This window comes from Anomalospiza imberbis, chromosome 4, assembly GCF_031753505.1.
Source record: "Anomalospiza imberbis isolate Cuckoo-Finch-1a 21T00152 chromosome 4, ASM3175350v1, whole genome shotgun sequence".
NCBI lineage: Eukaryota > Metazoa > Chordata > Aves > Passeriformes > Viduidae > Anomalospiza > Anomalospiza imberbis.
This window is the reverse complement of record NC_089684.1, coordinates 59,415,500-59,438,675: the sequence shown is the minus strand read 5'-3', so window position 1 is coordinate 59,438,675 and position 23,176 is coordinate 59,415,500. Positions and strand designations below refer to the sequence as shown.

Genomic DNA, 23,176 nt, shown 5'->3' with positions numbered 1-23,176 from the left:
TAGCAGTCACAGAAACTGCAAAGAAGCCCGCACACCAAAGGCTGTTTCACTGGATATTTAGACAAATTCTAAAGTAGACTAAGCAAAATAAACACAGAATTATTTGTAAAAAATATATTAGAGAAAATAAACCCGGTTAAGTATCATCCCATCCAATTGCTTAAAATTAAAATACTTAGTCAAATATTTGTGAAACTGAATCCCTCTAAAGAATCATATTACTTGCTAGAACAACTGTCAAATTGCCATTTTTACAACCACTAAAGTATTAGGATAGACTCAAATTGCCTTTTCCTGCAGTGTACTGTATTTATAAGTAGTTTTCTTAGTTTTGGTGTAAGTTCATCTAAGTACATAATTCATTTTCAGATGTCACTGCCTCTAGGTGTAATTATCCCAAGTCAATTCCTTCTTCAGATTTTCAGCAAGGAATACACTAGATTTAGGGTTGGGTTTTATTCTTTTTTTTTACCAAATATTCTTTGGAACAGATGTTTAATTAAAGGCTGCTAGACAATTTAAATTTCTCAGAAGAATACAAATAAAAGCTGTTAATGAAGTAAATATCTGTTTAATTTACAAACATCAGTAGCATTACTGATATCAGTCCAAATATGACAAAGCACACTGCATTACACATGTACATCTAACTCTTTTGTAAAAAAAATAATAAAATAAAATTGAAAAAACATCTGCATTTTTACAGGGTACCCTGGGTTTTACTGAAAGAAGAACACAACCCACTATTGTTTACCAGTTCTACATTATAATTTAGCAGCAACATGTTAACATGGGGAACATTAGGGCAGGAAAGTAGTTTTATTATTTGGGGAAAAATCACAGTTTTTTGATAGCACAGCCTTTTTTCTTTTTTATAAAAAAGGTAAAGAGCTCCATGGGAATATTAATTTATAAAGATCTATCTTCTAATGGAATTTTCTACACGCCATCTTATTTTCTGTCAGTACTGTATATAGGGAAAATTAACTTCTCTACAATTGCCATCTAGTGTAAAGACATTTTCTGTAATATATTACAGTTTCTTGGAAGGTGTCCTGAATATCAGCTATATGTGAAACAGCAAATTGTCACCACTTTCTATTCAGTGACACCAAGTGGTCAGATTCTAAGGAAAAGTAAAAGGGAATGGAAAGGAAAAAACAGACTGAAAACATTTACCCCAAGACGACATGCTACGTTAGTTCTATTGCAAAAAAATCTTGATTTTTAAGTCCTTTAAAAAAATTACAAAAATACTGGGACAAATATAAATTAATATATATTAAAGCATTGAAAAACAGTAAAAGGGATGGCCTAAAAGGGTTAAGTACAATGTACTTTGATACAATAAATATTTCTCAATGAAACCCAATACTGTATAGAGTTGTTTAGAACTCATAGAAACAGAAATCCATATTATTACTAATTTATCCATCAATAATCTATTTTATCATCCCCAGAACATTTATATTACAAAAAATTAATACTGTAAAAGGGAAGATAAACACTTTTTTATGCTTCTTTTGCTAACATGCTGACATAAAAGTACACATCATCAGGAGATTTCAGGATTATAGTATATTCTTGTATCTCCTATTTCCCATTCATTAAATGAGACACCATCTTCTCAAGATGCTTAATAATTCCAAAAGACAAAATGTATTTCAAACAATTGTTATTTCTGCATAATCTGATTCTTTTTGCTCATAAAGCTTCCTCATCCATAGGTAAGTGATTGGAATGGTCTGCCAAGACAATAAAATAGACTGATACGAAAGTGAAAAAACAAGCCTCGTGTTCTGGTCAGTATTTCATCTCTGAGCTGTTAAGTTGAAAGTCACATGTGTATAGTGTCAGTGTATCTTCAGCATGTTATAAAGAAGAATCCATGTTAAAAGCAGTTAAAGTTTCCCATTTCTGCTGCAATGTTATCAGGTTTTTGTTTTTTTTTTTTTCTTCAAAGCTCCTCTTGGGTATGAGAAGTCTCAGTTCAAGCACTTGAATCTTTTTTTCAATGAAGAAAAAGTCTTTATTCTCATAATAAAAATAAGTCTGTTCTGTATTTTACAATATATTTCAAATATTTCCACTATGAAGCATTAATTAGTCCGACACGGTCAATAAGTATACAACATTTTCAAAAGACAAGTGTGACAGGGACACTTAGGAGGGACAATTTGTACAGCCACACTTCACCACTTTTTCAACCTCGTCCACAAACGACGACCCATCAGTGCATTCGAAGGAGTATTTCCGCCTCTTGCTCCGCAGTGGCCCGCAGCACTGCCCGGCTGAGCACCCGCCTTTACATTCTAGTCTCGATACCTTCTTGGTCGTCTGGCACGCAGCATACCCTTGCTGCTTTTGGTAGTAATCTCGGACTCGTTCCCCTCGACAAGAGATTTCTGTGGGAAACAACGTTTAAAATAAGAGATACAATTTTGAGACACGGGTCAAAGAATGTGTAACACAGGAAGATGCTGTGTTACTATTTGCAGTTGGGATTGGTATTTTAAAGTTCGACTGAGACTGTGTATTGGAAACCAGTGGTTCTTCCAAACGTAATGTGATTAATGCTGGGTTTCATTCCCTATACCTCTTATTTTCGGTAAAGCTTAAATTATGTATATGTAAACCATAAATACGAAGCTATTACAATGACAAGAAAATTGGAAGCTTAAATCTTTTCCTCTTTTATAAAAATACACATCTTCTGTTGCTACACTGCTTGCAGCTGGTTCTGTTTACCATAGGGAAATGTTTCAGAGAGCATGCAATTTAATTTATTAGACCTGGAGTTTAATATTATTCAAACTCTTATTTAATATAAGTTACGTTCGCTAACTTCATAAATTACTGAGGTATAAAGGCAGCTAAAAATGAGACATCTGTTAAAAGTTCTACAACCATATTCTTCTATTCACATCTATGTACAATACAAAATAAATGCCATCTGGGGTAAAGGAAAAAGAGGGAGAGGGGGAGCTTTGATAGACAAAGGAAAAAGAAAAAGGTAGGGGGAAAAGTCATCCTGTTTTCATCCATCTCACCTGCATAATTCGCTGTGATAAATCAGTTGAAGCTGAGAGGTCAAAAGTAGAGTTTGTGATAAAACTAGGAGCAGAATCATTGGATTTGGCTTCTCAGTTGCAGAAGGTAGAGAAACAATAAATACAGAAAGATACAGCAGGTAAAAGGTAATAGTTAAATATAGTAAAAATGTGTTTCTGAATAAAGGCAAAAAAAAGAAGAAATGTTTTCACAGCAAAACGTTTGATGAAAAAATCCTCAAAATGCAAACAAATTCATGGGAAAGGCTTGGTTTTTCTCTCATCAAGATATATTCTTATGGTAGAAAAAAAAGCAACAAATGTGTGTGTTGTGGAAAAAATAAAAATTGGTCATGTTTTTGGTTGTTCATGTGTTTGGCTGTTCATGTTTTACTGAAAAAGCCTATTTTCTAAGACCACAACAAGATGAATGACTTTTTTTTACCTTTATCACAACTGTCCCCCGTGTATCCGCTGCCGCATTCGCAATATGGTTTCCCAAGTCCTGAAAGCCTACATTTGCCATGTTTACACCTGATGGATTGGCAGGGGTTAAGCAGCATTTCCTCTTCATCACAGAGGACTCCCCCATGTCCCTGCAGGCATTTACAACTGTATGAAAATGCATTGATCGGCAAGCAGGTACCATGCACACATCTACAGGGGAAACAAGCCCAAGAGAATAACAATAAATTATTCATCGAAGTTGAGGCTAAGCAACATTAACTACAAATACTTTGGACTGTACTTAGAAGAAATTGCTTTTGTTTCTAATGGACTTTTTCAGTGAGATGCAGTGAAGTGGTTTATAATTGGTATGCAGGTTTACACAAAACAAGCTGAAGTACAGAATTCCCTCTCACCAGAAAATAGCCACTGTAGATGTGTTATGGAAAAATTTTACAGGCCACAGTTATTAAAAACAACATTTCCTGTCTACCTAAATTTTCAGCATGCTTTTGAGAAAAACACAGCAAAATCAAGCCAAAGAAAAAAGAAACTCACCTGAAATTCTGGTTCATGTATCATTTAAAAGAAACTCCATATTGTCACTCATGAAATATGGGGCTCCCAGCACAAAGACAGGTCAGGCACTTCCTAAGAGAAACTATTCTGACCTGAGCAATGGCAGTTTCAAGTTGAACATGTGTTTTCCCTTCAAATATATTAGTCTGTGTTGCCAACTGCAAGTAGCAGGGTCTTGTAATGTCTGAGGCAGTTTTGTGCTTCACTGCAAGGCAACAGCACTCCCCAGAATTCATACCAAACCTCACACTAGGTGAGGCTGTGCATTGTCAAGTCTCACCCAAAGTAATTAAAACAGCTAATTTCCCAGTTGAGCTTTGATAAACATTTGGGGCAGGCTCAAAATTTGTTGTTAATGCAAAAAAGATTGTGAGTTAATCTGCATCTGCTAAGTTTTGACGTACAGTAGTATGGGAACACACAGCTGGTCTTACTTCTCTTGGAGAGAGAGGTGGTGTTTCCCAAAAAGAGGATCCTTAATTATTTGTTCCTAGCTGTAAGCTGAACATCAGGGGATTTCATCTTCTGAAACCATCACCAATGACTTGGAATAAAATTACTTCCCTTTCCACATTTGGCAGCACAGGATCAAAAACTTCCTTCCAAAAATATTGTTATTCTCTGTAACTGTTGTTTCCATAGAAAAATTTTCTATCTAAATACTGTTTCCTAGGGAGATCACAGTGAAAATTCCTCTGTGAGGAGGAATGAAATCCCAACATACAAGTCATCCTTCCTGATGTTTCTGCTCTCTAATGTTTTTCCTCTCTGTTATGTACAACTCTTGAACTCACAACCTCCTTAGTATGTTATGACAGCCACCTTAATAAATGAAAAATTGAGATTTAAAAATATAAAAATCCCATTTGATCTAAAATAAAATAATTAGCTTCAATTTGAAGATAGCAAAAACTCATCTAAAATTGCATGTCATCTTAAAAGAAGAATTTTATTAAGATGCAATATCTCATTTTGAAAAGAGCAACATCTCATTTTGAATTTTTTAGGATAACATAACCAATCTAGGATTAAAACCTGCAAATATAAAACTAATAGTTTAAGCATCTCCTACTTCTCTATTAGTCTGTATTTTGAAGCAACTACATTCTCTACAAAAATTAAAAATTATTCCTGTGGTTGAAGTCTGATATTTCAAAACTGCTATTTAGCAATTCAAAATGGAAGGCTTAGACAGTATCATGGGGCAGATAGCTTTTGTTTATTTTTCATTATGTTCAGCATTTGATGTTTTCACCATTTATAAAACATCCACTTTTAGGACATCTGATCTACAAAGTTACTCAGCTGGCACCGACATCCTGCTATACTCTATACAGTCTTTAGATATCAAAGCAATCTGTGTCAAGATCTTGGGTAAAGTTTTGCTTTGACTTAGAAGATGGTTAAATTTTAGCTAATGCCAACTCTCATAATTTGTTTCAACCTGCTCTTTGAAGCTCTAAATTTCATCTTCAGACTGTACTGAAAGGAACATCAAGCTAAGTGCAAACTCTCGGGCACAGTTTCATCTCATCTAATTTTAGGTACCTGTGTCAGGCACTCAAGTTGGATGTATAATTGCCATAAGCTCCAGACACAGTCAGTCATGAGGAGAAATGAGCTTATCTAGAGGATGATTAGACAACCTGAGATCTTATTTATTCTTTTGAAATGTGCTTATTCCTTTACTGACTAGAGAACAAACTTTGGTCACTATATTTTGAATTCAAGCACCTAGATGTAGGTAAAGTAAATGTGTCTTAAGCCTTTTCATGATGTACAACTAAAAGATCACCTACATTTTTGAAACAGAAATCACAGTGACAATTCTGTTTCTCAGATAAAGCAGAATGTCAAACTGTTTTAGATGGATAAAATGCATCTATTCAATAGACAATTTAGAGATAAATCAAGAAATACAGAATGAAAATCCCCAGGGAGTAAAGAACAACAAAGCCCTCCTCTACTCCAAAAAAAAAAAAAAAATTGGTTTGGCTTTCTCTCTTAAAAGCTCACAGCACTGTATTCAGCTGAAACAAATCCAACACTTTGAAGAGTAAACAAAATATTAACACTGTGCTCACTTACTTCTGTCTCTGATACTGCCTACATCTGATACTGATAACTTCATAATTTGCTGCAAAAAAGCACTCAGTTTGGGTGATAATGTGCACAGTTACAAGCAACAATGAAAAATCTAATATTTCAAGGACAGTTTAAAGAAACTCTCTGGCTTTTCTGATAGTAGAACTGGTGGATACAGTTTGATGTTATTTTTTAATCCTGAAGTATTGAAATATAAAGTCACATTTGCATTTTATAACCTTCTGTGACTACCTTTCTTTAAAGTTACTGTGAAAGAGGACAGCCTAAAAAAAAAGACCAATAAAAAATTAAATGCTGTAATGCTGTAGTGATATCCTTCAAAACCTGACTTCTCTAGCTCTGGGAAGAGTTCAAAACTTTAACGGTATTGGAAGAGTCTATAACCAGTATGAATAAAACTGTGTTGCAAAGCATGCTAACTGCTGTATAAAACTTTAAAAGGTCAGACTCTTCACAGACTATGGGAAAAGATGATTCAAACATCATTTTGTATGGGAATTGAAAATCATCTTATTAGAATCTCTTAGAAAACTTAGGCCACTGGTCCTTAAAAGTAAAAAATTACATCGGCAAATGCTGCACTGAAAAAGCAGCAGCCAAAAGACCCAAACGGGCTTGCTTTAAATGAAAAAAAAAGGAAAAAAAAAAAACCAAAAATGTTTGCCAAGCTGTAATAAGGACAGTGGTAAGGACAGACAGAATGGCATCTTGCTGCCCAGGATCAATAAACACAAAATAATGTTGAACTTCTGAAATTTCTGATCTTGTGCTGGGAGTCCATGAACCCAAATAGAATCTGTCTCTACAGTAAATTTGAAAGATGAATATGCATAGATATCAACACTACCATACACAAAATTATAAATAACTTTTTCTATCTCCACACATTTATATACAAGAATCTTTCTATAGACATATATAAATATCTAAACTAAATTTTTCTGCTCAAATCAGTAAATAGAATTACCACACTCAGACTTAAACAGAAGTTCGCCATAAAGATTGAAATCTATTTTCCTCCTAAAACCTGGGTACTCTGAAAATATAAAATATTAGGTATGTCCATTGTATCATTTTTCAAAAACAAAGTAGAGAATATTATTATTATTAATATTAATGGTTTAATTACCTAATTCTTTAAAACTGAAAATCAGAAAATAGGTGTTTTTTTCCATTTGCAACTACTTCAAAATTATTTTTGTGCCAAGGGTCATACCCACAGTTGCATCAGTGCATCTCATTACAAAAGAAGCCCATACAGAAGTATGCAAGAGCACCTCCCAGGCTTTAGGCAGAACTCCAGTGAGATGTGTGAATCTGCTCCCCTGAACTGGGGGCTTTCCCTCATTAGGTTTATGGAAAGAATATATGCTAAACCCTTGATGCTGTTTCACTTTTACATGCCCAGGTTATGTTGCTTCTTGCAAGTGTGAACTTTTATGAAAACAAATACACATCACAGGAGACTTATGTGCATATTATATTACTGTTTTTTCTTGAGGAAGGACATACTTATTTCCGAGACACGGGTCGTTAGTTTGTTGATCACAGAGTGGTCCGGTCCATCCTCCTTCGCATTCACAGGAGAAGCCTGACTGGCTGGTAGCATGGCATGTGCCATGCACACAAACCTTCTTGTGACAAGGCTCACAACCTGGCAGAATTCCCACTTGCAGGGGCACATTTCTGAAGTCCTGGAGTTCACTGTTGATATACAGATTACGGATGCAACCGTGGAAGCTAGTGCCGTTCTGCCCTGGCGACTGGCGCAAAGCTGCTATGTTATTTTTCACAGGCATGCCTAAGAAATTAATAATAGCAAATAATCAGTGTAATAGTCTCACAATTTTCTATACCATTTTCTCCATTTTTAAAACACTTTTAAAGGACTGTTTCTTCTAAATTAATTATTCTTAGCTATTCAAACTAAAACCAAATTCCAAACAATTTGGAAATTTTCCTGGTTGTCAGGCATGCGTGTAAACCAGCTCCAAACCTGTAAGTCTCTAAGGCATGCTTAAGAGACGAATATAAGGCTTCACCAGAAAGGAAGCTCAGAGCTGTGAAAAGGTCAGCTTTGCCTGGTTTTGACCTAGTGCACTTAAGTCCAGGATAGCACACAGTTTCTGAATCCCAGAAAAACAAAGGTTGTTGAAATTTAGCAGCTGATATATCATTTTTTTTGTAAGCTAAGATACTCAAATCCAGAAGAATTTAGTAGGACCAGCTCATCAAAATGGAGCTAGCGTACACATTTCAAATGTGAGGATTTGCTGTGGAAAATTTCTTGTAAAGGATAGTTTAACAAGTTGAGGTTCCAAAAACAAAAATACTTTTGTTTAGCATGTCTCAAAAACAGACTAATAAAATAAAACTAAAAGACATTAATAGTTTGCCATTACAGTCTAAAACAATCAATAAAAAATACTTCAGCATCCAACTACTATGTGTATACGCTTTTAGATAATGCAAATGTCCCCAGTGGTGACCATTTTCAGAGTAATTCCTCTGTTACAGTCTATAGTTGTTACAGGTGTAATTAGAGCAGTAGGTGTATGTGATGGACTTATGCTGTTATAATCATTCGAGAATAATTCAGAAGGAACTTTACAATAAAACTTTTTCTTGTAAACCAGAAGTTCTTCTACTCCTACCCCCTGCTTTTTGTTTTCTTTGAACTTATTGCCAACATATTAGCGTATAGCAGATAGTCCTTAAAATAATGCTTTCTAATAAGGAATACACAAATGCCCAAATGAGTCCTGAGATTCACAAGTAAAGGAAATCAACGTGCACTGAGCGTTAAAAAGGATCTGTTTACCTGAAAATAAATATTTTTATTAGCTGCATAGGTTTATTCCTAGACAAAATCAACAATTTTCATTCTGGTACTGAAATAATGACAAGAAAGCAGCAATGTTCTGCATAGTTGCTCCTCGACCATGTAAACTGGTTCTAATAACTTTCTATATTCTTCTAATAACTTTCCATATTACTCTGAACAGTTAAGAGTCATGAAGAAATACTGTGTAACCTAATGAAGTAGACCTGCCTTTCATTTAGAGGTTATTGTAATTTCATTTGTGCTAGGCTTCAGTGATTATAGAAATGAACAATATTGTATCCATACTGTTGAAGAGCCTAATCTTCTTTCATCTTATCAGTTAAGTAAGTGTATGGGGTTTGTGTGACCAGACTTCTCCAAGAAGCTGCCAGAAGTGTCCAGTGTATCCAAGAGAGCCAATGCCAGCTGGCTCCAGGATGGACCTGTCAAGTCTGCCTAGGCGAAGCCAATCAGTGATGGTAGCAACAGCTATGTGATAACATATCTATAAAGGGAAAAAACCCAAAAGAGAAATTGTGTAGATGTGACCAGAGAAGAGTGAGAATATTTGAGGAACAGCTCTGCAGACGCTGAGGTCAGTGAAGCAGGAGGGGGAGGAGGTTCTCCAGGTACTGGAGCTGAGATTCCCATGCAGCCCATGGTGAGGCAGCTGTGCCCCTGCAGCCCATGGATGTTCACAGGGGAGCAGAGATCCACCTGCAGCCCATGGAGGAGACCATGCTGGAGCAGGTGGATGCTTGAGGGAAGACTGTGACCCCATAGGAAGCCTGTGCTGGAGCAGGCTTCTGGCAGGACCTGCGGAGAAAGGAGCCCCCACTGGAGCAGATTTTCCTTGGACTTGTGACCCTGTGGGGGACCCATGCTGGAGCAGCCTGTTCCTGAAGAACTGCATCCCATGGGAAACAAGGGAGCCAAGCAGGAGCAGTTTGTGGAGAACTGTCTCCCAGGGGAGGGACACCAAAATGGAAGAGGGGAAGGAATCCTTTCTCTGAGGAGGAAGCATTGGCAGAAACAATGTGATGAATTGACCATAACCCATATTCCTCATGTGCCTGCATTGCTTGTAGAAGGAGATAGAGAACTGGGGGGGGGGGGGGGAAAGTTAAGCCTGAGAAGGAGGGAAGGGTTGGGGGAAGGTGTCTTTAAGAAATATTTTACCTCTCCTTATCCTCCTGTGATTTGGACTGGTAATACATTAAATTAATTTCTTCAAGTTGAGTCTGTTTTGCCACATCAGTAATCAGTGAGACTTCTCTCCTTGTCTGCATCTCAACTTAGGAGCTTTCATCCTGTCCAGTTGAGGGGGGGGGTGATAGAGTGGCTTTGGTGGGCACCTGGCACCCAGGCAGGGTCAAACTTAAAATAGGCTTTGATCTATTATATTAAAGGACTCAGACTGCAAACAGTCATGAGTTTTCATCTCCTAACATCTACTTGCCATATTCTCAAATCAGGGACAGGGCAGAGTCATCAAGGCCCCTTCACCCTGTTGTCTCCCTTGAAAGCCACACTCAGCTAATGTTCATAGAAAATGCTTAAGGTATCTCAGCAGAATAGATGCACTGAAGTTAAATTTGTAAAAATATAAGGCGTATAAAACTAAGCACAACAATGCAATGCTAAACTAGAAGTTATACTTGAAAGTGTCAGGAAACATAGATTTCTGGGAACCATATAAGCACGTATGTATGATACCAAGCAATAGGTGGTATATCACACATAATTCAGAATTTTTTGTCTATTTTCTCTAATAAGGGAGACATTTGGAAACACAATGCAAACATATGCACAAGCTTTCAGCCTATACACTTTTGCTTCTTCTAGCAAGATACCAAATGTCAGAAGGCCAAAGTGTGTGTAAAACCTGCTTATATTCTTTAGCAATATTTCTTAGATAATTTTTGTATAAAGATTCTTTACCAGTTAGGAAAGAACTAACACAGAACCAATACAGACAAATATTTCAGATCTATTTTCGGCAAGGTAAGAGAGTAGCTCCCACCCCCTTTTAAACTTTTGGACGCTGAACCTGGTTACAGGTAAATTACTGTTCAAGGAGGTAAATGGTAGGAATTTCTCTCAAATAAGTCACATAATAAAACTGTCGAAACAAGTATCTAATTCTAGAAGCTGCTAGAACAGAGCAGGTACAAATGAGAAGCAGCTGATACTCTACCTGTCTCAGAAATAGGGACATCCATGAAAGAAGGTGCCACTCTCAACTAGTAAAATATGCTCTAATTTCCAAGAGAAGAATGTGAAGTATCAGTGATGTCTGTGACTCCTTTGAAGAATTTTTGAGAAGAAACAGATTTTCCCTTAAGAATTCTTATGCAAGACATGCACTTTCTATATGATTTACTAAAATTTGTTACAGAAAAACTGAAAAATAACAAGCATGTGTATTATGACCACACCAATGAGCCATACACTTGGAAAAGGCAAAAAAACCCCAGAAGGTATAAATCAATTAGCTCACTTTTGGTAAAAATAATATTGAATTACCCCTTTCAAACCAAGTTACATATTGTGACCCAAGAGTAACATTAAAAAAAAAGGGGGAAGGCAGGGACTGAGGGAAAGAGAGAATGAGAGCACACACTGTACAAGGGCTTGCTGTGAAGTCTGAATTTCAGCCTGCCAACTGAGGTGATGCTTACCAGAAATGCCATTTTAGCAGGAAAGTGGTAAGAGTAAGTGTAAGCTACACGATGATTTAGGTGTCAAACTAAGACTTTGGCAAAGATAAAAATACTGCATAAAAACTTAGTGAGAATTTAAGTTCTTAACTGATGAAAATGCGTAATCAAACTCCCTTAAAAAATCCAGATATAGTTGGATAAGAAAAAAAAAAATCATTGAATCTCAAAAAGATGGGTGATATAAAGACACAAGAGTGAAAATAACCCATTTTGAGAATTTTAAAAATCATTAACAGATAAATTAGATAAAGAAGAGGAAAGATTAAGAACTGAATGTCAACCTACTGGGCTTTTTTCCTTTATTTTGTTACAATGTGCTTCTATGATTGGTTTTCATTATTTTTTGGATCAACATTTTCTATGACAGCAGAAATAATTGCCTGTTTGGAGCCTGAATGTGAATAATTATAACAGAATAAACACAAGAGGAACATGCACTAGAATGCAAAAGACTGTTGCTCTGAAGTATCAAACCACTAAGAGAAAAGATTATTTCCAGAAGTTCTTCTTCTGATCCTTGAAGATGACAATGCAGATTAGTATGGTTCTCCTAATGGAGGCACAGGTCTGCAGGGTGAAGAAGCAAGGAAGAGAACCATATGTCACAAATCAGCATCACAGTGGTAAGAATGTGCCCAGAATAAATGTTTACAGTTGGCAGTCTGGCCTCATTTCATCAAAAGGTGCTTATAATAGACAGGAGGATTATTGTTCTGCACTAAGCTCAGCTTTCAAGTAGTACAATTGGCCTCAGCAGTCATTAAACAAAGTGATGTTGACAATACAAGTAAGCAAGCACACAGTGTCCTGTCAGAGGCTAGGAGCCCTCCTCCCAAATGTGGCATAGGACACTGTGTAAACAGAAGTGATAAACAGAAGAAAATGCAATTTGCTTCTACAAGGCAATCGTCATTTGAAGGCATCAGTAAATCACAAAAATGTACTACTGATGGCACAGTTTTTTGCAAGGAGGCAAGATGCTTAAGTCTAAAAAGTTATTTTCTGACATAAAAGAATTAGGCAAAATGAAAAAGAAAGTACATATTTTTTTAACAGAAAGAACAGATCAGAATGAAAATCCTTACATGCCTGTTGTAAGAGTATAAGGCTAAATTAAGTAGATTATTTTCATGTTCTACTATATGGAGCATTTTAAAAGTGTTTAAAAACCATGCTGAATCTCTGAACCCTAAGAACTTAGTCTTGCTACCAAGAAAGGAGGCACTAAGTGTTGGCTGAATTTTCTGACTTTTACCTAGATTGCACAGGCCCATAGAAATCCAGCAGGAACTGCTAGTGTTTGAACAATGTGTTTGAACTCATAGTTCTACAGAGTAAATGGCATCAAATGATCAAAACTTTTCAAATACTTTAGCTGCTCAAATTAAACAAACAATTAAATAAACTTTTTTTTTTCCCTCAAAACTAACAAAACCCAAGCCCTGACACATACAGTGAGGCAACTGTCTGGGCATATTCTTACCTAGTGTCCTAACTCTTATCAGCCCTAAGCAGTAAGATCTCCAGACATAAATTATACTTCATGGCTTTACACATTGCTACCATTTCCTGCAGATATCAGTAGAGGGAAATAGGAATGTAAAATGAGCAAAACAGAATGCTACCATTCTACACTTTCTGAATGGGCATTACTAAATCTTAATGCAGCTAAACAATGTTAAGCACACTCCTTCAGTACAATAAAAGGCTAAATAACAGCAGAAAATTAGAAAATTTTACAGTCATATAAGATAAACATAATTATAAAAATGCAACCAGTGTAGTTTGAGGACATACTATTTCTTAAAATTGAAGCTATTGACATTAACTGCCAAAGTTTCATCTTAAGGTGTTATGTCAATGAACGAGTCTATTTAAGAAACACAAGATGTGTTTCTTAGAGCATGTTACCACAGTAAATTATCTACAGTACCTCTAGTAAGAAGCAGTAAAATCCTCTTACCTCCTACATACAGCGGAGAATCAAAATTCAGAGTGGATTGCTTGGACAAATTGGTAATTGTCTTGGGGCTTCCTCCATCAATAGATAAAGATAGAATCTGATCCATAGCTAGCAGTTCCACAATGTGGAAATTGCCATCATTAATTGTTTCCACACTGCAAAATAAACATTAATAATAAACAGTTGATGGTCAGGTTAGAACAGTTTTTCCTTTTTCCCCTTTAAGAGCTCAATACAGTTTCAGAACACAACTTCTCTAGGAGTGCATAGGAGTGCAAAGACATGCACATATACTTAAAAGCCAATACAATATAGCATCACTTCTTCTGGACTAATGATGACAGAGCTGGAGTACCTTTTCTATGGAGACAGGCTGAGGGAGTTGGGGTTGTTCAGTCTGGAGAAGAGAATGCTCTGGGAAGAGCTTAAAGCAGCTTTTAAATATTGAAAGGGGGCTTATAAGAAATATGGAGAAAGACTTTATACCTGTAATGACAGGACACAGCCCAACTGTTTTAAAATGAGAGAGGGTAGATATAGACCAGATAGAATCTATTAAGTAAAAGAAGTGACATAAAAAAAAAAGTTCTTTAATATGAGGAGGGGTTAATGTGAAACACTGGGACAAATTGCCAGCGAATTTGTGGACCTATTATTGGAAATGCTCAGGATCAGTTTGGATGGGGTTTTGGACAACTTAATCTAGTGGAAGCTGTCCCTGCACATAACAAAGATGGAACTAGGTGATTGTTTGAGGTGATTCCAATGTTACTTACAGATCATAATTGCATGCAAGTCTGTGTGTATCCTACATTTTGTAGAGTATTTGGTTTACATATCTTGCAAGTATGAAGGCCTGAGTCAACTCCAGTGATACATAAATCACTATCATGGAATATGGACCTGCAACTAACTTTAGTCCTGCCAGACAAAATTGTATCATTGGTCCAGTCAGCTCCACTGACACTTGCAATAAAGTTATTTGTTGTCTTTATTGGGCATGGTTACTTAAGCGTGTTCACCTTCTGGCTAGTACAGTGAACATGAATGTTGTATTTTTTTTTTCTCATCTACATATACCATTTCCTTCTGCTTAATAACAAGATATGAACTCACTAGCAGGAGAATGCCTGAAGGTTCTCAAGGTGAAAATGCTTGTTTCAAGCATGGGGCTTACCCTGTGTAAGGACAAGCTTACTCATGCTGCTAGGCACAAAAATGGCTGCCAGTGCTTATCAGCCTCAATATCTATGTAGCAAGTGCTTAAGTGCAGGAACTGCTCAGCACTTGAACACAATTTAAATACATCAGAGAAGTAAGAGTATCATTACTCAATTCTGAGACGGAATATATCATTGTACTTGTATAACTTGTAGTCCATTTTCCACTGGAGAAATAAGCTGAATATATGCATGCAAGGTGTGAGCTGTAGTCCAGAGATCAGGCATTAAAAACATTCCCATGAAAGCCTTTATTTGCTTCAGGGCACCATCAAATAAGTGAGCTTAATCCTTTGAAAAAAGTTATTTAAATGAACCAATTGTATGATAGCCTGAAATGGACAGTCACACAGTCAATTAGCTCTTCTCATTGAGAAAGCAGGATAGCTGAAAGGGATTAAGTTCCTAAATCTCAAGGCAAAAATCAAGCAAATTACCTTAAAACATCCTTAGTGATGTTTTAATTAACCTAACTGCTTTTGTCCTGGAACAGATCAGCAGCACACTTGGTTGTTCACAGCTGTGACACATTAAATAGCTTCTTAGTCATTTATTACCAACTCTGTGAACAGCCTTTGCTCACTGTGGATCAAAGATCTGCATGGTAGCATGCATGCTTTACATAAACCCAGCTCTATCTGAGAGTGCAAACACATGACAGAGCAGACACTGGCACAATAAACACTTTATGGGTGGGGGACTGCCAGTTTCCGTGGGGGGAAAGGAAATGGTCAGGGCTTATCACTCCTAAAGAGAAAGATTTATTCAAGGTATCAAGAGGTTTGTTTGATCTGATCAAGCAATACAAAAGATGCTATGATTAAGTTACTTAACATGTTTCAATGAATCCAGTCAAAAAAGATGTGCTAAAAAATCAAAGTACATATAACTTCTTGACTTCAGGAAGCAAGAAACCCCGATGTAGTGTTCTTGTTTCAAGGAAACTTATTTTACAGCTTCTAAACCTTTCTCTCAATAGTATTTAGAAGAATAAGAGCAACACAGAAAATGCATTTTTAGAGCAAGGAGTCATTCCAGGGATATACAAACCATAATGTGTAAAGGGAACGTGTCCCTGATAAGAGTGATTATTAGAAGCCTCTGGTTTTAACTGTTGCACTGGTAAAAATTTACTGCAGAAAGAGAAGCCCTCCTAGGTAAGGGCGGTTAAATTGAAGAGGAAATAAACTCAAGGCATATCTGCAATATTTCCTGCCAATGCACTTACATTACTTCTAGCCCATTTCCCATTGGAGATATGAGAGCTGAATTCACAGATCGTAATGAAAAGCTGTAAGAAGAACTGATTTAAAGCTTCTGGTTCTCTGTAGAAGAATAATGATCTCGGAAGAAATAGTCCCACATTTCCAATAAATATATGATAAAAGCTAATTTACAGAATGAAAAGACTTTTTTTTCTTTTTGTTAACATTTAAAAATGGATGCCCAGACAGAACAAAACACAAGTGGATCAAATTTTTCCAAATAACCATCTCCAAAGAATTAATATTATTTATTTGCCTTGGCAGTGCCATCTTCTTGTTTCTCAGATTGACTGATGACTGCTTTTGGGATGATGGCTCTTCCTGCAGTCAGTTCCCACAAACTGGGAGGACAGGAGGGAATCAAAAGGGAGGGACTGAAGGGAGGACTGGAAACATACCAGGAGACAGCTTTAATAGGTAACAAAAGTACAGAAAGACAACATGCAATGAATGGATAAAAAGAAGGTAAAGACCTTAAAAAGGGCAGGAGCTATCACAAAGACTCTGGGAGGGTAAAACAGTAAGAACTGGAAATAATGGAAGGGATTTGAGTAAAATGTGTAAAAGATTCTGTGCTACAACATACTCCTTTCTAGAACCTGAAATAGAAATTAAACAGTACACAATTTGTAGAGCTGTCACTAGAGGCACGTATATACTTATACACAAACGTGGAAATATAGCTTCCAAGACAGAATGGTAAAATCAAACACTCATTTAGGTTGGAAAAGACCTCTAGGATCATCAAGTCCAGCAACTAAACCAGCACTGCCAAATCCGCCACCAAACAATGTCCCTAAGTACCACATCTACACTTCTGTGAAATACGTCCATGAACCGTGACTACACTACTTCCCTGGGCAGTCTGTTCCAATGCTTGACAACTGTGCATGTGATGAAATTTTTCTTAATATCCAATCTAAGCCTAAGCCTCTTCTGGTGCAACTTGAGGCTTTTTCCTCTTGTCCTATTGCTTGCTATTTGTGAGAGGAGTCTGACCCTCACCTGGCTACAGTTCTTTCAGACAGTTGTAGAAAGAGATGAGGTATGCCCTCAGCCTTGCCTCAACAGCAGAAGACTTCACTACAGTTGGACTATTACATGATAGTTTTCAAATATCTCAGAAACTCACCATCATGCTTATCAGAAACAAAATGGAGGTTAATAACAATAACAGAAACAACAATAATAACACTAATAGTGTGTATCTGCTTCACTAAACAACTCTGTCACTCTGTAACGTGTCACTACATTTCCTGTCCCTTTCTTCACTACACTTGCATTCTTCATTTGTCACGTAATTCAAAAGAGATAATCAACTATGTAGGGGAGATGCTTCTTACTATTTTGTAACAGTAACCTAATTGGGACTGTTTGTTAATTGGTCACTTTGTTATTAACTCTTTCTATGTTTATGTTTGGTTTTTTTTCCTGTGTGAGTACTGTTTTTCAATCTTTCTCTAGAAAACTATAATGGACAAGTGTGAATTACCAGTATTTATTATATTTCAATAGTGCCAGAGAAAGCATTAAATTTATGAGAAGGAAATACATGTTATGAAAGGGAAGAAGTAATCTAAATAGATTAAAGAAATGGGAGCCAAAATAACTTGGAACTATATGAGACCCTCATTCCTATTGCTTCTTATTCTTAGAAAGATGTACCTATTGAAAATCAAAAAAAAAAATAAACTCCTGCAAAAAGAATCTAGTTTTCCTGTGTAGCCCTAACCCATATAGAAAAGTAAAATAATATTATTTTGAATAAGAGTATAATAATTGATAAAAGTATATTTGTTTTCACTGAAATGTCCCTAATAGAATGAAGAACAGTGTCACTGCTACAAACTCTAGAAAGCAAATATACTTATATATAATTTTACAATAAAAGGTGTAAATAGAGTAAAAAGAAGATTCAAGGAAAACTGATTTAATACTTCCCCTTTACTTCTGAAAGTCATTTTAGCACCAAGAGGGCAGTCAAGGCCAGGAAGCGATGCCTGTCATCTTTCTGCTCACTCTTGCAATGCCTGTTTACTAATTCCTGTGAAGTTATACAATACTTTACTATGAAGTTATACAATACTTCCCAAAAATTCAAGTGGTAATTTTTCAGAGAACCAGAGAAATATGATTTTTAAAAAAAACCTTCAAAATTATACTACAGAGGCAGCTGTGGATTCTTTCTTTTAATGATTTTGGAAGAAAAAGCCATTTCTTTTTCAAAGGTAGTGCCTTTTTTCAGAATCAAATTTTTAGCTTTCTTTTCACTTGCCAGAGAAAAATCCCACATTATATGACTGCCTAATGAGAAGAGAAGAGAAGAGAAGAGAAGAGAAGAGAAGAGAAGAGAAGAGAAGGGAAGAGAAGAGAAGAGAGAGAAGAGAAGCTTCTATTTAATTTCTGCTTATACAGTGTAGTTTTTCATTTTACTCAGCACACTAGGAAATTATTTGGCAGTTACAACTAAGAAAAAACTCCACTGCTACATGAAAGCTTTACAAATGTATAAATATTCTGCTGAAAGTTAACTCTTATTCTCTTTTAATACATCAAATAATATATTATTTGTCTGACATACCTGCTTTAGAGTTACTTGCCAACCAAATCACATCTTTTTGGCAAGAAATTTTAAATGTCTGACAACACATTAATTTGCATATATTTCTTTTAACCATGTATTGAAAAATGTGACTTTGATATAAGTAATGAATGTAGGTTTTGCTTCAGTTACAAATGTGTTTCATCCAGGTTCACCTGTAAATAGCAGAGGCTGGATATGATCCTGTGTCATAGCTGACCCTCACTCTACCTCGGTACAGTTCCACTGCTATGTGATCTTTATCGCCTTTGTACAGCAGGATCCCACTGTCTTCATCTGTGGCAATCTAATTAAAACATAGAAATATTTAGAAACCACAAAAATTAGGTATTTAATCAAAATGAGGTCTTAAGTGAATCTCTGAGTGAATCTACTGCCATAGTCTGTTATTTCATTATAAAATTATTTTTTCAAGGAAAACCTGAAAAAATCTTTCTCTTCCTATCAATAAGTCCATCTACTTAAATATGAAGTTATTGCATATATGAATAGAGTTATTGCATTAACTCTTCTAGATTTTTAGCTCAAACTGTGAAAAGCTCTTTAAGTGAGCCAATGAGAACTTTAGGTCATTTTCCACATCATGAAAAGTCATTTACTCTCTTTTCCAGAAAAGAGAATCCAGAACACAAGCAAACTTACCTGTAGAGTGATATTGGTTTGGGGGCGTATCTTAGCTGAAGGGATTTGCAGATAGGATTCTTTGTTGACGAAGTTTATACTAATCAGCTTTTCACATTTCTCACCCTGGTAGCCTGATAAACACTGACAGATTGGTTCACTTTCTTTTATGATACACTGGGCCCCATTTTGACATTCGTAATTATCACAAGGGCTGGTGCGAGGTAGAACCATTGGTGGTGAAAACTCACAAAACAACCCACTAAATGAAAACAGAAAACAGTCAGTATTTCCAACAAAAAACAAATGTGACAGAAGGCATCCATGTTTGTTTGTACTGCCTTCAGATCTTTCTCACCTGTATCCTTCTGGGCAAATGCACGTATATCCATTAACGGCGTCAGTGCACTGCGCTCCGTTTTTACATTTGTTGTCCTGGCAGTCGTCAAAGTCAATATCACAATGCTCACCTACATATCCAGGTGTGCAATCACATCTGTAAAACAGGACAAATCAGATAGCACAGTGCCTTTTAATGACCCAGTGTGATTATAACAAAGTTAAGGAACTACTGTATTGTTTAGAAATCAAGGAAAAAAAGGCATTACTAATACTTTGTGAGCAAAGACTTTATGGCTTCATCATATTAACAGATGGGGAATCTACATATATAATGAATACAGGTTTGCTAGTTAAAATGTTTACATACCTACCATTATATTGAAGGATTGTGTGCAAATCTAGAGAGCCCTCATGAAAAATTTAGGCAGTTTTTAGAATTTATGAGCAACACAGAGTGTTACAGGATGTTATGCATGGCTGCAAACACTAAACATAATCAATATGCTTGGCTGGTGAAACCAAGACAAATAATCTGAAACTTGTATTGATGGTTATCTCCTTTGTCAACTGAACAGCTATGTCTATGAACAGACATAGCTTTGTCAACAGCTTTGTCAAATGAACATACTGTCTATGAACAGACCAATGGTCCATTTATGCAGTTTAAAGGTTATGGATAATTTTTTTGCTCCTAAGGTTCCACCAGTTTGATTTACTAAAAGTAGCTCCATGGTTGGTGAACTAACAGAAGTCTCAGACCCCATCATCTGTTCTCCCTGAAGTCCCACTGGTCTAGAAACAGCCCATCCTCAAGAGAGTATGCAATGATTTTTGTTTGTTAGTTAGTTTGTTTTTTTTTTTTCCATGTGAAACTCTCATTGCTAATGCTAGTGGCATTCCTTCAGGGAATTATCATATATAGGATTGAGTGAATGCTCAGTACTCTGTCAAAAATTAATGGAAAATATTACAAATCCATTCATCCATATGATATTTTTTTAAAATTAAGATGTCTTTAATTGATTTAATTTGATCTTGTGATTTCCTCCTCAGTGTTATTTCTTTTACTATCTAAAATTTTCTCTAAGCTGGCAAGAGTGATTTTAAATAGCCATGTAAGTTTAAATTTAGCACTTCAATCAAATCTGTTTCATTTTTTATTCAACAACAGGTATGAACAAGGAAAAAGAATATAAATCAACCTAATAAAAGTCTGACTGAGATACATCTTGAGGTATACTGCATGTGCTATTTTCTTATTTAAAAGTAAAGGAAAGATTAATGAACTGGACAGTAAAGTAGAAGACACTAAACTAGGTTTACTGAAGTGACATGAAAAAACAAACACAATGCACTACTACAGAAACCAAACAATTTTTCTATTTTCCAGCTGGAAACTATCAATTTCACACTCAACTGAATATTTAATATTTTTATGCCATATTTTAAATAAAATGTCATTTCATAAGTAGTGGGAATGACAATCTGATTTTAGCACGAAAGCATGCTGTGCATAAAACAGGCACTTGTGAGAACAATTTGAATCTGCAGGTTTCCTGTATTTATTAACTTAAAGCCTATTAAAGCAACTTTAAATTGTGCATGCTAATTAATCATGATAAGGATACAGTGTAATTAAAGATTAGCTTTCCTGGGGAGGGACTTCTTTACTTTATACCTTTCAGTGTGCCTTCCTAATAATCTCTTTCACAATTACTTCTCTAAAAGCAATATAATTATTCCACTTCAATTAAATGCAATTATTTTCCTACTGCTCAAACTCCTATAAGGGTTTTGTACAGACCATCCTAAAGACTACCCTGTATTTCTATTTAAAATCTGGTTGGAATTAGACCTTTGAAAGATCAGTGAAATTCAGTAAAACATACTTAAGATAATAATGCAGCTTTACGTGAAAATAATGGCCTGTTCTGCCATAAGGTTTAATAATAATCAAAATTAGTACTTTGAGAATAGAATTAGCTTCCACTTAAACAGAAGGAAAGGAAGCTAAGCAGGATAGAAAAATACAAACTTCGATTCAGTCAGACTCTAATAACATTTCAGACTCACTTGTATCCTTTGGGTGTCAAGATACACTTTGAATCATGCTGGCAAGGATTCAGGTTTTGGGCACAGAAATCTAATTTCTCCTCACAGAGTTCACCTGAAATACAATGTATGTTTTCAATTTAGTGAAAATATCACAGTGACCTGAAAATAGCAATGAACAGAATTTTAAAAGCAATGGCTACAAATTCCTTTGCTAACACTAAAATATGCATACTTCTTTACATAGCAATAAATACCTTTATAATAAATAATAATACATAAATAAATAATAATACAGAAATAACAAAAATAAATAATAATATACCTGGTAACTCATTTATAAACAATATCAAGTACAACTTCATCTATACATGGATATAAATGGTAATTTTGTAATTCTTTTTCTTTTACAGTATTTATCTAGCTCTGCTATATAGCAACATTAGTGACTGAACTCACTAGAACAAAAAAGCCATCAATATGCTTTTCTTTTACTTATTTCTAAGCACATAACACACAGATATATCCAGATTTGTACTATCACTATAAGTAGTCTATTACCTGAAAAAAACCTGTTAATATCACTGCATGTCAATACAATTCCAATTATCCAAAAATGAAAACTTGTTTTCTACTTTTCCTTAAATATGACTCTCCATTTTTTTGCATTTGTTAATGTACCATAATTATCTATAATCTGTTCTGTGAAAAGAAAAGAAAAAAAAATCTATGTAAAATGTCTATCCTTCCCTGCTGATAGAGGCAGTGGCTCTAATTTCCAAAACGGGCTTATAATCCAAAAGTATCTTAATATGGTTAAATTTTTTTAATTTACAACTTTATGAAAAGGAAACACAGGTTTGTAAACAGATAAACAATATCTTGTTCCCTGACTAATTTATCAGATGACACCATGGATCGTGCACTTCCTGAGCTTGTACTCACTGGATTTTAAGGTAGGCATACTTATTCCAGCATCCATATGAAGAACATATGTGTAATAAACAGGTATGAACCCTGTGCCTGCTGAATTCAGGGACTGACTGGTCCACCAGACACTGAAACTATGGAAGGAGTAGGATTGTCCCTGTTCTTAATTCCCTTTCAGTAATAAAACATGAGCTGGCAAGCAAAGAGAAGTAGAACTGTACATTGCAATGACAAACAAAGGAGCAGAAGAAAGGAGGGAATGATCAGACACTTTCACTGCTCAAACTGAACTTGCCATCAAAGAGGCAATATTTGGCATCCCTCAGTTTTACTGAGCTGAGCACGGCAGTGGCTTGCAATGCAGCAGACAAATAAACAAAAAAAGAGCTGAGGAACAGTCTATATTAAAGCAAGGATAGAGAAAAAGGCAAAACTGAAGCAGGAGCAAAGAC

The 23,176-nt window shown here is 35.7% G+C and overlaps 1 protein-coding gene across 10 annotated transcripts in view; it reads right to left on the bottom strand.

Moving 5' to 3' along the window:
- Window positions 1-555: 555 nt before the first annotated feature.
- SLIT2 (slit guidance ligand 2) overlaps window positions 556-23,176 on the bottom strand; it is a 260,339-nt gene continuing 237,718 nt past the window's right edge. For 7 of the 10 annotated variants that reach the window (XM_068188767.1, XM_068188770.1, XM_068188768.1 and 4 more), the window contains 8 exons: window positions 21,816-21,909; window positions 19,759-19,896; window positions 19,422-19,662; window positions 18,935-19,065; window positions 13,693-13,847; window positions 7,695-7,983; window positions 3,496-3,707; window positions 556-2,405 (listed from right to left, as the gene is read on the bottom strand). In XM_068188767.1, the coding sequence (XP_068044868.1) occupies window positions 2,164-2,405; window positions 3,496-3,707; window positions 7,695-7,983; window positions 13,693-13,847; window positions 18,935-19,065; window positions 19,422-19,662; window positions 19,759-19,896; window positions 21,816-21,909 (1,502 nt within the window). In that variant the 3' untranslated portion in view covers window positions 556-2,163. Of the gene's footprint in view, window positions 2,406-3,050; window positions 3,140-3,495; window positions 3,708-7,694; window positions 7,984-13,692; window positions 13,848-18,934; window positions 19,066-19,421; window positions 19,663-19,758; window positions 19,897-21,815; window positions 21,910-23,176 lie in introns of all 10 variants that reach the window. The other 3 variants (XM_068188773.1, XM_068188775.1, XM_068188776.1) reach the window with 3 other exon arrangements.